The sequence below is a fragment of the Protopterus annectens genome, chromosome 17.part0 (assembly GCF_019279795.1).
Source record: "Protopterus annectens isolate FY-2018-M chromosome 17.part0, PAN1.0, whole genome shotgun sequence".
Taxonomy (NCBI): domain Eukaryota; kingdom Metazoa; phylum Chordata; order Ceratodontiformes; family Protopteridae; genus Protopterus; species Protopterus annectens.
This window is the reverse complement of record NC_056751.1, coordinates 754238917-754256444: the sequence shown is the minus strand read 5'-3', so window position 1 is coordinate 754256444 and position 17528 is coordinate 754238917. Positions and strand designations below refer to the sequence as shown.

The 17528-nt window shown below is 41.8% G+C and overlaps 1 protein-coding gene across 2 annotated transcripts in view; it reads right to left on the bottom strand.

The window, feature by feature from the left end:
• The window catches only part of LOC122791611 (nucleobindin-2-like), a 917099-nt gene that overhangs the window by 483370 nt on the left and 416201 nt on the right, over positions 1-17528 (bottom strand). For both annotated transcript variants that reach the window (XM_044059400.1, XM_044059401.1), the window contains exon 5: positions 9220-9323. In XM_044059400.1, coding sequence (XP_043915335.1) covers positions 9220-9323 — 104 coding nt within the window. The remainder of the gene's footprint in view (positions 1-9219; positions 9324-17528) is intronic.

Sequence of the window (17528 nt, the reverse complement as noted above, 5' to 3'; positions counted from 1 at the left end):
ACTTTAAATACAAGACCATATCACGGTCAAATAGGGCCCTAGCCACTCCTGCAGCAACCCCATCTCCCCAGCAGCCTCTTCTTCAGCCATTCCAGTGTTCCATTATTTGGTTATTTCTCACCAGTTACCATGCATACTGTTCTCTTATTTGCTTCTACAGTCATTACAGATATTGAAATAAAATAGCACAAACACAGGTAGCCATTTGCTAAACAATACAGTCTCGCAATGAAAACAGACATAGCATAAGCAGTAAATTTCTCTGCCCTTGAAACTCACATTCATTGAAATGAAAAAATTCATATTCATTGAAACGGAATGAAAACCCACATTCATAGAAAATGCATCTGGCCAGTGAAGAATTAAGTTTACCTTTGGGCTGTTTTCAAAACAGACTCCTTGAACACATTTTTTAGGGCCATGCATCCGTGTATTTGTTCTTTGATTCATCTTCCTGATTGCATTGAGTTACATTCCTTGTATAATACAGCACCACTTGTTAGAAAGTGATTTAAATTTGCAGTTTTAAACATTCTTTTAATAAGCAATGAAACAAAATGTATCAACCAATAACTACCCATTTCAGAAATTTTCAACCATAAAAAGGACACTTAAGACTTCTGTCATTATAATCCACCAATATTACTCCATACTCACAATCTCTGCAGATGTAAAATCATCTGAATTCCACATTAAAGAAATCCGTACCTAATGAAGAGGTTGCTACCGGCAAAACAACTTCACATATCAATGTTTTTTCTACAAAGTCAGTGCCTGCTTTCCTTGAAGAATTAATTGCCTATACTGCATTAAAAACTATGATAAGTTGGTACTATTGCAATAGGAAATGACCAACAAGTTCATAGTCACTAGGCATCTCATACAAAGGACATACTCAGGAGTGCAGAATCCCTATCCCCCTTATAATGCACCAAATAAATCAACAATCATATGGGCAATGCAATAGCAGCACGCCATCTACATGGTGTGGGAGTAGAATCTACAACCTTCTGCACCAAAGGCAATTATACTACTAACACTGCTTTCAGATTTTACAACAGTGTGCCATTTGATAAACAAACAGCTAGTTGCACACAGAAACATTTACACTTGTTACAGTATGTTTTAAATTAGTAGTTTTGAACATTTTTCCAGTAAGCAATGAAACAAAATGTATGAACCAATAATGACAAAACTACCCATTTCAGAATATTTTAACCATAAAAGGCCCTTCAGACATACAACCCACCATGCATTTTCTGAAGGAAATGAAGGCTGAAACTCAAATGTATGACATTTAGTTATTTAAATCTTCAGTGATTTGCCAGAAAACCACAATTTTTTTGAGGAATAGGCCAAAAATATGAGGCTAAAATATGGATAGTTGAGAGGTATGCATACCTCTCAACCTTGCTGCAAAAATCTGGACAGGATGTGGATGCAATGACCATAAAAATAGGGACATATTTTAAATACTACACTTTTTTAACTTAAAGTTGCTAGAACAACAGGATTTGTGTTAAGTTGCAATTCTGAAGGATATGAAGTATGTTAAGAAACTCTTATTTTAATTTCTGTGAAAATATGCCATTGTCCTGCTCAGCTAATTAAAATAAGCTTCAGTTAGTTGAGCATTGAAATCCCATTATAAATGTATACACAATCAGTTAACCAACTTTTTTGCTAAAATGAAAGTGAAACATTCCCATTTAGTTACTTGACAATGACGCATCAAAAATATGCACAGGGAATGGCTGTCTTTTTTGGTGACATGCTATGTGAAAAGGGCAATTACATGATTTTTTAAAAGAACATTAGCTTCATTTGATGACAAGGGCATGCATGTGTTTGAGAATAACAATCAAAGTATATCACTGAGGCAAGATTTACACAACTTTTCAGAAGAGACATATTCCACTAGGACAGTATATGTGCAAAATCACTAATGTTAGTGCATACAATGCTTTACAAGCACACAATGAAGAGACAAACTATGTTTTGGCATTCAACACATTATTTTGTTATAACGTCGCAGTACAATTGCCTTGAACATCTTCAACAGATTATTTATGTAACCAAGTGCTACAGTCCTTGTGGTTATTTCAGCTAGACACCCCTGCCTTTACTCAACATACTCACGTTTTATTATTAGAATTTCATAGTAATAACTGTAATGTCACATGCTTGTGTGTGGAAGTCCTCATCTCACCCTTGTGGTGTGCTGATGTCTTGATATTGGGGGTTGGCATAATGGTCAAGGTGTTTACTTCACAAGCACAAGGTACAAGATTTCATTCTCATTTCTAGTCAGTGTATACTTATTGGCTCGATGTGTATTATTCTGCAGAGTGACTGCCTAGAATTAGCCCTATGAACCTTGATGTGCACATTTGAAGATGCGTATTTTAGGCTGTCCCAGACTCCAATTTCCTTTGTCCCCGATTCTCTTTTCCGGGGATTGACAGACCTAGATCAACGGGAAGTCTGTTAATGTAAATAAAGAATGTAGGCTAGGTCAAAAAACTTATGGTACAGCCTTTTAAAGCACACACAGTTTTTTAAATATATTAAACAGTAGGTATGGAAAAGGAGAGTTATGATGTAGCAAGTTGGCTATTTGTTTCAATGTACTTGAAAAGAAAAACAACTCTGGATTTCCATTTCAAGACTTCTTCAGCCGCTTCACAGTATGCCTTTAGTTTAACTGCCCTTTAAGTTTTACCTATTTGTTTCTAGTGAACTGTATACAGTTATGCTCAGTACACTGCTGGCCTGAAGCACAGCTATTTCATGCTCTCAAACAGACTGCTAATTTTAAAATTCTAGCAGATTTTTACTTAACCCTAAATGCTTCTTTAATATTTTTAGTTGTTTTTTAGGACTGGATAATGCTTATTTGTGCATTGTGCATTTTCTCCTGCTCTAGGCTTACTGCATTTATGTATCAATTCCTAGTTCAAGTGGTTAGGTTTTCTCCTGCATGGTTCAAATGGTATGTACAAAGTACATTCAGTTTTCATTTCTGAAAACATCAACAAACAAAATGCATGGAATCAGTTATGGACTATACAAATAACTGCAACCGGAAAACACAAAATTATGTCAAGTCTTTACTTTTGTGGACATGTAGACAAACTCGTTCAACTCGACAACAAAGATCCGACTTGTTGCTGCACACGGTTAATGATGCGTAAAATAATAGGTCATGTACAAAAAAGGTTTTACTGCAAAATGTTCTAGTGTGACGTCATGTTCATAGGTTTATAGGTTCATAGGTTGGTACTAGGCTATCGTCCCTAGGGTCTATGCAAGCCTAGCCATAACAATTCCCTGGATATTTCTTCCCACAATATTTACTTCTCTGGACCCGTCTAGCAGGTCGAATGACATGATCCCCGGGGTGAATTTCCTATCTCCCATCCAATCATTAAGGTTCCTTTTGAAGAGGGTCAATGAGGCGCTCTGCTTGACATGTATGGGCAGTCTATTTCAGAGTATGCGGAGTCTCTGGGTCAGGAACCTATCCCTCCAGCATGTTTTGTTCATTGTGATGACCAGGTTTAGATCCATGGAGCATGTGGCTCTGAGGGGATTGGGATTTCTTTAAGTGTAGCATGTCCAACAGCACAGGGTTTGACATGGCCTTGTATAAAGCAGAGATCGCCTCTGAATAGACGATATACCACAGAGTATAGCTGGAGTTTTTTTTAGACGGTCAGCATATGGCATCTGCTTTAGGTCTGTGATTCTTTTAGTGAGGTATTTCTGTGGCCTTTCCAGCTGTTGCAGAAGTCTTGTGAGGTGCATACTAAACAGGGCCTTATACTCTATAATGGATCTAATGAGGGATGAGTACAGTGGGACAATGACCTCCTTTTTTCAGGATGAAAAGCCCTTAGTGATGAGGTGTGCCACATAGAAGGATTTCCTGACTGTTGTGGCGATGTGGTTATCGAAAGTGAGACCACTGTCCACCTGTGTCCGTAAGTCTCTCATCACACTTTTGATGTTTAGTGTCCTGCCACCTATGTGGTAATTCATGGGTACATGTTTTTTAACAAAGGGGATAACTATACATTTCTTGGCATTAAGCTTGAGCCCATGGCTCTGGCACCAGGCATCTGTTTCTGTAAGGCCCTTTTGTAGAATATCCACATCATTTGGGGATTCAATAATGGCTCCCAGTTTGCAGTCATCTGCGAACTTTGTTAGCCAGAGTCCATTTGTGTTGGCTTGTACTTCAGAGAAGTAGATGCCAAACAAGAGTGGTCCCAGGATTGAACCCTGGATATGGAGTCAGCTACTTTTACAGTCCGGGTTCTGTCATTAAGCCAGTTGGCAACCCATCGAGTGATGTAGGGATTTATGCCCAGCTTAGTAAGTTTATCTAGGATTCCAGAGTGGGGGATGGTGTTGGAAGGCCTTGGCAAGGTTCAGATAGGCTGTGTGGACTGCCTTACCCTTATCCACAGCTCTGGAGAGTGATTCGAAGAAGTCAATCAGATTCAGGAGACAAGATCGGCCCTTCACAAACCCAAAATGGGTGGGGTCCAGTGTTTGAAGGCTGCCAATGTCTTTGTTTATAAATTCCATGATAATGCGTTCCATGGCCTTGCAGATCAGGCTCGTCATACTGATGAGACGGTAGTTCCCGGGATCCAAGGTGGATCCCCCCTTGTGGAGTGGGATAACTGTAGCTGTGCACCACTCAATGGGCACGAAGCCTGAGGTGAGGCTATGATTAAACATGACACTTAGGTGAGGTGCCAGTTCATTTTGTAGTTCATGTAGTACAGAGCCTGGGATGTCATCTGGTCCCATGGATGCTGTATTCTTAGCTTTGGAGAGTGTGGTTTCCACCTGTGTGACCGTGATTACCAGAATTTGGCAATCTTTTGTTATTGAGATGGGCCCTTTAGGGGGTGAGAGGGGGTGAAGTTGGCACTAAATCGATCTGCCAGGATACTGGCAATATCTTTGGGATCAGTATATTTAATGCCATTCTGTTGTAGCTCAGAGCAGATCTGAGCATTGTCATTTAGATTCTTGACATAAAAACAAGACAAATTATAAAAACATGTAAACATATGCTCCACAGGCAGAGTAATAGACAAACACTATACTTTTAATGCAGTAAAAAAAATCCCTTCGTACGTGCGCGCAATGTGCGCACACCTGGAGAGGAAAATGGCCTCAGAAGATAATACTTCCGTACAGAAAAAGAAAAGTACTGAGACAACTAAGTCTTGGAATTCATAATACATACAACTTGAACTCCTTTTCAATGTTCACAGTGATGCCTGTGCGGACGTAGCAATGCTTATATCCCAGTCTCTATATATGGTTTATTTATTTTAATTAAATTTACTTTTCTTATTAAGAAAGATAAATTAATTAAAATAAATAAACACAAATTGCACCCTTACGAGGCCGGCCTGTATGACGCCCTAGGCGGTCGCCTAGTTCGCCTATGCCCAAGGCCGGCCGTGATTCAGATCTTCCAGCAGAATCCACAGGGAACTCAATATACTTTACCTCAGCCAAGACTTTTCTGGGTTTATTCAGCAATGTGAAGTAGAGGAATAAAGCCCCAACTACAGCTCAGACATCCTGGGTTTGAATAATGCCTTGGGCATCTGAGGCACTGGTACGGATGTATGGGAGTGCCCATCGGGGGGGGGGCATTTCTCAAATGCTCCCAGAGGGGAAGCATGGTTCACTGAGGAAGTAGCCCTCAAACATGCCAACAATTGCAGGTGTGGAGGAGGTGAGGAAGTAAGGGCAAGTCATAACCCCATGACCTTATAAGATCCACACCAGCTGAGCTCACTTAGCGAACTTCAGGGAAGGAAGGAGCAGCAGATAGACCCAGTGACGGACAGGGGAACTGAAACTGCCACAGAGAATAAAACAGGGTGGAAGGGGGTAGCAACTTTTCTGGGTTTCCTGGAGAGTGGCAGGAGTTTAAAGAATAAATTACTTGTTTTGTGGAAGACCCAGATGAGAGGGACTACAAAAGGCCACAAGAAGTTCTGTCCTCCTGGAAGAACTGCCCAACCAATCGGATTGTCCCACTAATGACAGCAAAACACAAGGCCTCAAACACACACACAGGGTTGATGCCTCAAACAGCTGCAATGAAGTTAATACCTGGAAATAAGGTCATAAACAGGTGTTAGAAACCCAATGTTAGAACCAGTCCCAAGAACAGTAGACAGCAGAGACCAGCATCACCAAGTGTAACGTTTACAGGGTTAGCACCTCCAGTATCATCAATGTCACTAGAACAGATGCTGGGTACAATGGTCACAAGAAGTGGCATCAGTACTGGAAACAATACCTGGGTTTGGGGCATAACTTCAATGCTGAGAATGATCAAAAAATGGAGAAACAAAGGACAGACATATGGGCACTGTGGAGACCAGAAATGGGGATAAAAGCCACTCCTGCTGTCGACTTCCACGCATGAAGGGAAGGCCTTTCACCTTAAACAGGGCATCGACAGCAGGCAACAAGGGGAGAGTGGGTCAAGCACGGGGGCAAGTGGTCTGAGGAATCATGGGCTGCAGTGGAAGCAGCATCAGTCACAGCACATTATACTTCGACTAACTCAGAACAACTTGCACTTTCTCTTATATAATTTTGTGGGGAAAAAACAGACACAGTAGTGAAGGAGTGTGCCTATTACTGGGCAGGACAGAATTATTGCAGGCAGATCTATGAAAAGTAGCTTGGCACATCACAATGAGTGGGCCTGGATCCATTGTGCTGCAAAAACAGAAAGGTTTCTGACGGAAAACGAAAACCAAATACAAGACCACAGTCACAAAAGAGAGAAGAGAAGAATATTAGAAAAAAATCTACTTACAGATGCTAAGTAAATCTTTTTACTCAAAAAATAAATAAATAGCCAATAAAAACAACGGTAGACTAGAGGCAGTTTTCTTCCATCATTCACAAAGTGCATCAAAAATAAGCAGCAACTTGTACATGTGGTGCATGATGGGAAGAAGGCGGGGTTCTTGCAGCATGGGAAACTTTTCACATCAGTCACGTTTGATTACAGAGGACAGACCACTTCTTACCAGATCAGAAATTCTACAGACCGCCATTCAATTGGTCACTTCTGTGTATGCATTATTTGAGCAACTGACATACAATTCTAAATTTTAAATTTAGTTATTTTTTATTTGGTGCTGCAGTAGCATTGTCGCCTCGCAGCAAGACGTTGCCCCGTTCGATTCTCAGCTACAGCGTCTTCTGTCTGGAGGCATGCGTGAATGAGCGTGCCTTCGTTGAAGGTTGTGCATCAGGGCTGGTAACATGGCACGTAAAAATCCACTACCAAACATTAGCGGACCGGAGTTCCACTGTGGCGACCCCTAACCGGGATAAGCCGAAAGACGCAACAATTTTATTTATCCTTTGCTGGCCAGGTTAGTCCCACTAGGCTGGTAGCCTCTTATTAGGGGAGACCCAAAGCAGTATTTAAACTACTAGCATACACTTAGGCAGGGCACTGGGGAACTTCACTACTATTTTTGATAGGTGCCCTGGGATCTTTCACTACTATTTTTGATAGGTGCCCTGGGATCTTTTACATCCACCTAAGCTGCCACCAACGCAAGCAGATGGGGCCTCAGTTTAATGTCTTATCCAAAGGACAGCACATTCAGAAATGCAACATCCCCTTGTACTTTACTGCAGTGCCAGCACTCTGCCTCGCTGGTGAAAACAGAACCCATGGCCACCTGCATCAAAGGCAAATGTGCTATCTGTTGCACCACTGACATGGTTATGACAATGTACAAGACAAGTGGGCTAAGTGGTCATTTACACCTTGCCCCATCCACCCTTGGACCCGCTAGGGAAAAATTATGTAGTAAATGTCTTATGTGGAGGCTGTATAGATCAGGATGCAGGAAAAAGACTTGGTAAATTCTGTATTAATGGGAAAATAGCATGCATGTTAAATATTTATAAGATCATTGACAAATATGAAAAGGAAATTGTGCAATTAGTGGGTTTCTTTCATCTGGGTTCAAGATTAAACCCAGTGAAAAAAGGTGTGTTGTATGTGTGTGATGATAAAGAGACACTGGGGTTGCCGAATCCAGTTGTTTACACTGCTTCTTTAAGCTTGTACAGATTATTAAATTGGGTAAGGAACAAAATGAGAACATTAGTGAGAATGTTTAAATACAAGTTCTGGGAGATGATGAAAATAAAAAAGACTATGTAAATAAACTAAAAGTCAAAGAAAAAAACGCTACCATGGAAAATAAAAAAATTGCTGATGCAGAGAAATATAGAAGCATGTGGTACAATATGATAAAACAATATTATGTAAATCAATTGGAAAACTTATCAGACGTGATTAAAGTCATTAAAATTAGGAAAAAGTGATGTACCAAGATAGCAGACTCAGGATTTCCTACTGAGACTGGCAATAAGTTACCAGTAAAGGGAAATACGACATGCAAAAGAAATTTGAAACCGTGTTTTATTGTGTGGGGAGGAAGAGACAAAAGATCACACTTCTTAAATGTAAAAGAGTGGCGAAAGTCTGGAAAAAGTTGTGAAAAAAATTTTGAGAATATTAATAAACTATTATAAAGGTACGAATATGATTATGGACATTACAAGAAAAAAGGGATACAGAAGAGTAGATGAGAATTGATTTTAAACAATATGGGTGATTTGAAATAAAAGACTAAATGAAAGTCTGTTTAATGGAAAATGGATTTTAGCAGACATATTGCAAAGAAATTATTATAGTTGTAGAAGGAGTTGGAGTCAATTAAGGAAGAACAATGAAGATGTTACAAGAAAAATAAAAAATATATGCATATATGAGAATGTAAATATGTACATTTTTTAATATGTAAAAGGACCCGTACTCTTTCTAATAGGGACTGTAAAATCTTTTACATCCAAATGAGCTACCACCAGCTCGAGCAGATGGGATTTCAGTTTTGTCTCATCCAAAGGACGACGCACTCAAAGAATGCGGCAACCATCTTATGTTGCACTGCACTGTCCACAATCAAACTGGGGTGTGAATCTAACTCACAACCTTCTGCACAAAAGGTGCGTGTGTTATCTGTTGCACCGATGACAATGTCTTGGGCCAAGGCTCACTTATCACTTTATAAGTAATTTATTAATCTATAAATACACATCAGTCATATGGCATGTTATGATTTGCAGGACACTTACCGTCTTAATGAGCATCTCCAGATCTTTGGCCTCAAAAGTATCCTGGTTGTGGGCATCAATATGGTTAAAACGTTTCACCAGTGACATGTGATCAACCTGGGCATCTAAAACAGCAGAAATGACAGTCAACACCAGACTAGTTCAGGTACATATTAAACAGTAGTGTTTTACTCTTCTGTCCCCAGACTGTACACTGCAAAACATCACTGATATGGGTTGTATTTTCAAGTTTTCTTTTTTAAAACTTGCACAATAAAATGCAATACAATGCAGTCTATGCTAGCAAAGCTGTTTGTGAACAATCATCGAATGGCGTTTCATCTTCTCCAAAAACTGATGCCTCTTAACACAGTGAGGAGAAAATCACTATTGTATACCACCATGATGCGAGGGTCTCCTCAGAAGATTAGACATGTATGCAGTGAAAAAAGGTGAAAAAAAAACAATAACATGCAACACATTCGCGTTCAAGTACGAAATGAGTCAGGCCACTAAACAAATACATTTCAGAAAAGCAATTCAAAACAGTTACTACAGCTTGAAATAGGATGAGAGTAGGGGAGACCATCCCTTTCAACTGCCATGACTCAGGTGCACAGCTAAGATTTTTGTCCTTAAGTTTATCCTTACTATTCCTAGACATACTCATTTTTTTCAGAAAGTTATCTCTTTAAGCATACACACTTTATTAAATAACTTAGTTAAGCCTACGGAATGATCTTTTTATTGCTAGCTCTATGGATCTGGCAACTGAAGATCTTCTATTCTTAAAAAAGTGTGTTCGTCTTTCTGATGGCCTCCTAGGATTTTCAGAGGGCAGTGCTACAAGTTGTAATGCTCAGAGGTTGGCAGGCATGGGAGAGACAAGTGGCACGTACTGATCAAGTGGCCCTTCCAAACTGCCATTTTTTGCAGCAAATTAACGCATAAATCCCTATTTCCACTTCTATAATTTATCAGACAAATTCCATGCATTCTGGATTTCAAACACGCTGACAACTAAAACTATATACATATTTTTTGTCTTCAAGCTCCAGATGCATATCAAATAGTCTTTCAAAGTCATCACTACATCCCTTACACCCAAAGACTGGGTCTACATTTAAGTATTTCCCTATTATTTTGACCCCCACCCCAGTCATGAAGCTGCATGAGGTACAGTGCTGGGTGGAAAAAAATCCAACTCTCTCAAAAGAAGTTCTGTGTAACTCTGGGCCCCAGAAGTTACATTGTAGGCTTAACTACTATAATGGAAACTAACACTTTTAATGCTTTCTGCAGTACTCAACATTTTACAGTCTTGTAAATGGAGGTCTGGAGGTTTACAGTCTTGCAAACGGAAGTCTGGAGGTTTTACAGTCTTGCAAATGGAAGTCTGGAGGTTTTACAGTCTTGCAAATGGAAGTCTGGAGGTTTTACAGTCTTGCAAATGGAAGTCTGGAGGTTATTCCAGAAGGAATAAACAGTACAGAGCATTAGGTGAAACGGTGACTAGCAGCAGCATGCAGTGAGGGTGTAATTCAGAAACACCTGTAAAATGACTGCACTAATGAGAAAATAGCATGGGCTGCACTGTATGCAAATAAGTTGATCATAGGAGATTACTAGGCTATCAACCTGGAGGTCATTTTAAGTCTAACCATTTTATCCCACTGTAATACCAAAGAAATGCTACTCAATACCCAGGACTGCATTTAATGATGACTACCTATGTCCAGGAGGAGTGTGGGCTCTATCTCCAGTAAGAATTTACAGTGCCCCGTCCACTCATCCAGGTTCCTCTTGAGCAGTGTAAATTGGTAGCCTCTTCCAAAGACATGGCAGTTGCTGGGAGATAAATCTCTCCCTCCAGCATGTCCTATTTAAGTCGCAGGCCACATTTAGGTCCCTGGAATGGGTAGCCCTAGTTCCACTTGATTTACAGATATGCAGCAAGTTCATTAGGCTGGGTCTTGAATTGCTCTCATACGTCTCCCCTAAGAAGTCTGTACGATACGTAGTAGTGACAGGGACTTCAGTCGGTCTGTGTAAGGCACATGCTGGAGCCCCCTGATCTTTGTTAGAAAACTCTGAGGTCTCTCTCAACTGCAGGTGCTCAGTACAGCACATGCCAAATGGGACGTTATACTCAATTATGGGCGAGATAAGTGCCGAGTATGGGGGGGGGAGGTTTATAACTTATTTTGATTAGTAAACGCATGATCTCAAGAGCAAGTGTGCTACGTAAAAACTTTCCTTACTACAGTAAACACATGGTGGTCGAAGTTAATGTCACAGTCACCTTGTGATCCCAAGTACCTTACCACTTCATGGATACTTACAGTATTGTTGATTTGATAGTGTGTGTGTGTGTGTGTGTGTGTGTGTGTGGGGGGGGGGGCATTGTGCCAAAGGGAATGAATATGCATTTCTTTGCATTCTGTTTGTGTGTGTGATGCGTACAGCAGTCATCGGTCTGCGTGAGACTCTCCTGGAGTATACCGACATCATTGGGTATTCAATGATTGCACCAAGTTTGCAGTCATCTGCAAACTTGGTCAGCCTCAACCCCTTGGTATTGACCTGAACTTCTGAGAAGTATATATCAAACAGTAGCGGGTCCAGTACTAACCCCTGTTGAACCCCACAGGCAACAGATCTGCTGGTTGATGTGGAGTCACCCACTTTAATAGTGTGTGTGCCCAGTTTGTGAGCCAGCTGGCAACCCATCTTACAACAAAGGGGTTTACATTCAGTTTATTGGTAATGCATGAATGTGTGATTGTGTCAAAAGTCTTTGCCAGGTCAAGGTATGCTGTGTGCAGATCAGATCTGCAATCAGTGGCCTTGGTCACATTTTAAAAGAAATCCACCAGATTTAACAGGCAAGACCTGCCCTTCACGAACCTGAACTGGGTAGGATCCAGGGTTTGAAGGTCACCTATGTCTTTATTTATGAGGTCCATAATAAGCTCAATGGCCTTACAGATGAAGCTGGTCAGGCTTATGGGCCTGTAATTCACCAGGTCTGTTAGGCCACCTTTGTGGATAGGAATAATTGTTGCTGTTCTCCATTCCACAGGAACAAAGCCTGTGGTTAGACTATGATTGAAAAGGGTACTTAGTGGTGATGTTAGTTCATGTTTTAGCCCATTTAGAAGACGGGCTGGGATGTGGTCTGGTCCCAAAGAGGCTGTGTTTTTTTTGCCTTTGACAAGGTTTTGAGGACCTGCTCTTCAGATATGTAGGGTGAGGAGTTTGGGGAAAGGTTTGTTGTAAGTTAGGAGGGGCAGGGGAATAAACTTTTTGCAAATCTATCCATTAGCAGGCATGCTATCTCTGTGGAGTCAGTGTGCGATACCGTTGGCCACTAGTTCTGCACATGCTTGGGTCCTACCCTTTAGGTTCATAGGTAGGTACTAAGCTATTGGTCCCAAGGCCTATATAAGCCTAGCCAAATGGTACCCTGGCTTTTGCCACCCAAAAAAATTATTTTCCTATGCTCCTGTCAAGCAGAGCCACAAAAGTGATCCCCGGGGTGAATTTCCTATTTCCCATCCAATCATCAAGATTCTTCTTGAAGAGTGCTAATGAGGAGCTTTGTTTGATATAGATAGGTAGTTTGTTCCAGGGTATGGGAAGTCTCTGGGACAGGAATCTATCCCTCCAGCATGTTCTGTTTATTGCGGTGACAAGGTTTAGGTCCCCAGAGCATGTAGCTTGGAGGGATTGGGATTTCTTTACGTGGAGCATGTCCAACAGCTCTGGGTTTGACATAGCTTTGTATGTTAGGCAGAGATCACCTCTGAGTAGGCGATATGTGACAGAGTAAAGCTGGAGTTTTTTGAGACGGTTCATGAGGGCATCTGTTTAAGGCTGGTAATCCTCTTTGTGAGGTATTTCTGTGGCCTTTCCAGTTGTTGTAAATGTCTTGTGAGGTACATACCAAAAGGGGCATGGTACTCTATACTGGGTATAATGAGTGATGAGTAGAGGGGAACAATGACCTCTTTTTTCCTGCATGAGAAACCTTTTGTGATGCGGTGTGCCAAGTAGAAGGATTTCCTGACTACTGTGGTGATGTGATTATGAAAGGAGGGACTACTGTCCACCTGTGTCCCAAGGTCTCTTATCACACTTTCAGTGTTAAGTAGACTACCACCTATGTGGTAGTTCATGGGTAAAGAGTTTTTACCAAAAGGGATGACAATGCACTTTTTGGCACTGAGCTTGAAGCCATGGGTTTGACACCAGGCATCTGTCTCAGTGAGGCCCTTTTGTAGGATGTCCACATCGTTAGGAGTTTTGATTATGGCTCCTAGTTTGCAGTCATCTGCGAACTTTGTTAGCCAAAGACCTTTTGTCTTAGCCTGTACTTCAGAGATGTAGATACCAAACAGGAGAGGACCTAGGACTGAACCCTGTGGTACTCCACTTGTCACTGGTCTGAAGTTGGATTTAGAGCCTGCTACTTTCACAGTGTGGGTTCCGTCAGTGAGCCAGTTGGCAACCCATCTTGTGACATAGGGATTTATACCTAGTTTAGTGAGTTTGTCTATAATTCCAGAGTGGGGGATGGTGTTGAAAGCCTTGGCGAGATCTAGATAGGCTGTGTGAACCACCTTACCCTCATCTATGGCTTTGGTGACAGCTTCAAAGAAGTCTATCAGGTTTAGGAGACATGATCTGCCTTTTACAAACCCGAACTGGGTAGGGTCTGAGCGTGGAGATTACCAATGTTGTTGTTTATAATTTCCATGATGATATGCTCCATAGCCTTGCAGACCGGGTTCATCAGGCTAATTGGGCAGTAGTTCCCGGGGTCTGTGGTGGCTCCCCCTTTGTGGAGTGGGATAACCATTGCTGTGCACCATTCAGTGGGCACAAAGCCTGAGGTGAGGCTATGATTGAACATGGTACTTAGGTGGGGTGCCAGTTCATTCTGTAGTTCATGTAGAACGCAGCCTGGGATGTTGTCAGGTCCCATGGATGCAGTGTTCTTGGCTTTGGAGAGTGTGTTTTTTACCTGTGCAGCCATGATTACAGGTACTTTGCATTCTTCCGGTATAGAGATGGGCCCTTTAGGGGATGAGAGAAGGGTAAAGTTAACACTGAACCTATCTGCCAGGATGTTGGCAATATCAGCTGGTTCTGTATATTTAGTGCCATTGTGCTGTAACTCAGAGCAGATCTGAGTGTTGCCATTGAGATTCTTGACATAGCTACAGAATGCTTTGTGGTCGTCTTTAGAATCAGTGGTGATTTTGGTTTCCTAACTAGCTTTGGAGGATTTTATGAGGGATCTCAGCTTCTTACTGAGGCTGACCACGGAGTTCCTCCAATCATGGGATTTTACTCTTTTTTCCAACAGTTTCTTTCTTCTGTTGTAGACTTTGTTTATAGCAGGGGACCACCAGATTGACTTCCTTTTTTTTTGGGAGGATAGCATCTTGGTTCTGTTAGGGACTGCACGATCCATGCACTCGTGTAAGTGCTTATAAAGTGCAAATGTACAGGTTTCAGCAGTCGTATCTCTATTGTCCGTCAGCATGGGTGTCGTGAAGTTTGCCACTTCTGTCTTAAGAAGCGTGAAGTTGGCTTTGGAGAAATTTTTTATGGTGGTTTCCCTAATGGGGGGTGGGGGTGGGAAGTGGATGTCTAGGGTGATTTGCTTGTGGTCGGACCTGACCAACAAGGAATTGACCTCTGGTGTGGAACACCGGTTGTCCATGTTGGTAATAACCAGGTCTAGGATATTGCTGCCCCTGGTGGCGGTGTGGATAAGTTGATCCAAGGCATTGGAATTTATGAATTCCAGAAAATGATGAGCACAAGAGGTGTTACATGAGTAGTTTTCCCAGTTAATGTTGGGGTAGTTGAAATCACCCATTATTAGGGTATTAGGTTGTACTCTAATATTTTCCAGCGTATCAAGACATGAGGAGTGGGAATCCTGGGGCATGGCGGGGGATCTGTAGCAAGCTACAATTTGCACTGCGGTCTTGCCCAGAGTTAGTTGCACTTGGATAATCTCAGATGCATTATGCTGAGCAACTAGCCTGGAGGTGTGGATATCCTTAATGAATATGGACAGGCCTCCACCTTTAGTGCTTCAGTCCAGGTTAGGTGGCCAAAAGGTGTGGTACGAAGCCTGGTAATGCATGGGTGCTCTCTGGAGCCTTGAACCAGATCTCTGTCACTGCACAGATGTTGATGTTCTCCATTTTAAGGAGTGCCTTGAGGGAGTGCATTTTGAGGTTTAGACTTTTAGCATTACTAGCATTACCCTCAGATTTTGCTTGCTTGTACCTGTTACAGTAGTGAATTTGTCATTTGAATCTTGCCTAAAAAAGGCACTATAGGGGTGGGCAAGAGCCTTAGCCAGTATCCGGAATCCCATGGGCGACAGGTGCAGGCCATCTCTGGCAAAGCATCGTGTTTTGTTGCTCATGTCATCCCAGGCAGACAGATACTGGTTCCCCTTAGAATGACACCTTAGCCAATTGTTGAAGTCAATCATTAAGTTAAGTGTGTACCTGTAAAAGGGCTTATGGTTACCCTTGGCTGTATTTGCTAAGTTTCGCTCACAGAAGCCCTTGGAGGATTTGACAAGTTGTCTTATTTGCCTGTTGAGACTGAGGAGGGTGCTATTCCATTGCTGGGGCCTTGTCTTTTTTTCTTGGATAGCAACCTTGAGTTTATTGTAAAGCCTGTTGATGCTGGGTGGCCCCCATGGTGGCTTGTTTTTACTTGGGGCTCTAGCTTAGAGTCTGTTACAGCCAAGTTTATACACTTATGCAAGTGACTGTACAGGGCTTTAGTGTAAGGTTCGGTGTAGTTACCACTTTCAGCTTGTGTTGGGGCTTGGAATGCATTTATACCTTCACCTAGGAGGGTAAAGTTTGCCTTGGTAAAGGTTTTGTTGGTGAGGACCAGATGCAGAATGTTTGTTCTCCTTGTCAGAGTATAGGAAATTTGTTCCAGGGCATTTGAATTAACAAAGTCTAGGAACTTTTGTGCTAGCGAGTCAGGGCTAGCCTATGTTTCCCAGTTGATGGTGAGATAACTGAAATCCCCCATAACCAGTGTGTTTGGTAAAATTTGGATCATCTTCGGTTTACTCAAGTAGGGTTCATGGGTGTCGTGACCCGTTGAGGGGATGTATAACTGGCCAGGACTTGAATGGGGGTCTTACCCACAGTAACCTGGACCTGGAGTAACTCCATGGAGTCATCCAGCCTAACTAGACAGGAGGTGAATTTATCGGTAATACAGATAAAAATACAGCCTCCTTTGCTTTTCATACGTTCGTGTTGCAGTCTAAAGGTGTGGAAGGCATTGTAGCCTTGCAAGGCTGGGGGGGGGGGACCTTGAACCAGGTTTCTGTGACTGCACAGACATCTACATCTTTCAGTGATAGAAGTGCTTCCAGGGACTGAAGTTTTTGGTTTGAGCTCCTAGCATTTAGTAGCATGACCCTTAATTTGTTCTGATTGTTTAATTTCATGTTGTTAATGTTGTTTTTGAGACTTTACCTACAAAAGGCACTATGGGGAGGCAAGAGCCTTTGCCAGCACCCAAAAGCCTACAAGTGCCAAATGCAAACTGTCTCTGGTAAAGCAGCGAGATTGGTCAACCAGGGCTTCCCAGGTTGATAGGAACTGGATCCCCTTTGAATGACAAAAAACTGAGCCAAGTATTGAAAGCAATAATTTTTTGTTTATACTGTGTCATCATTTTAGGTGAGAGTAGTAAGCTGCTCAAGGCTAGGGTCATACCTGCCTGGGACACATACTCAGAGCTCAACCATGTTTCTTTTTATATAGTCTGGTTTGGTATGTCTTAGATCATTCACACCAACTATGACAGAGTCATAATGGTACTTGTTGCTGAGAGACCCAAGTGCATGCATGATCTGATGAATCCTGGCAGCTGACCACGACTTTCTCCTTCTCTAACTTGGTGAGTGGGACATCTGTGTATCTATCTACTGAGTCTCCAATAACAAGAAAATTTGTTTTTTTGAGTGTTACGCCTTACTGGCTTGGTGGGTGACACACTGGTGTTGCTGTGTGTCATGGGTGCTGTGGGGACTGTGTTAACTGTAGCAGTCTTGTGTTTTGGAGGTCACTGGTGTTTTGGTAAGTTTTTTAAGAGAACCTCTGCACACACAGATTTACTGCTTGATGCATACTATGTGTAGGAGTAGTGGTACTACGAGCATACATAGTGGTGGGTGAGTTGACAACCTTCTCATGTGTTACTGCTCTGAATGATAAAGAGCATTGACTCTAGATTCTTGGTGTAAATACAGCTCTCTCACTCTGTAC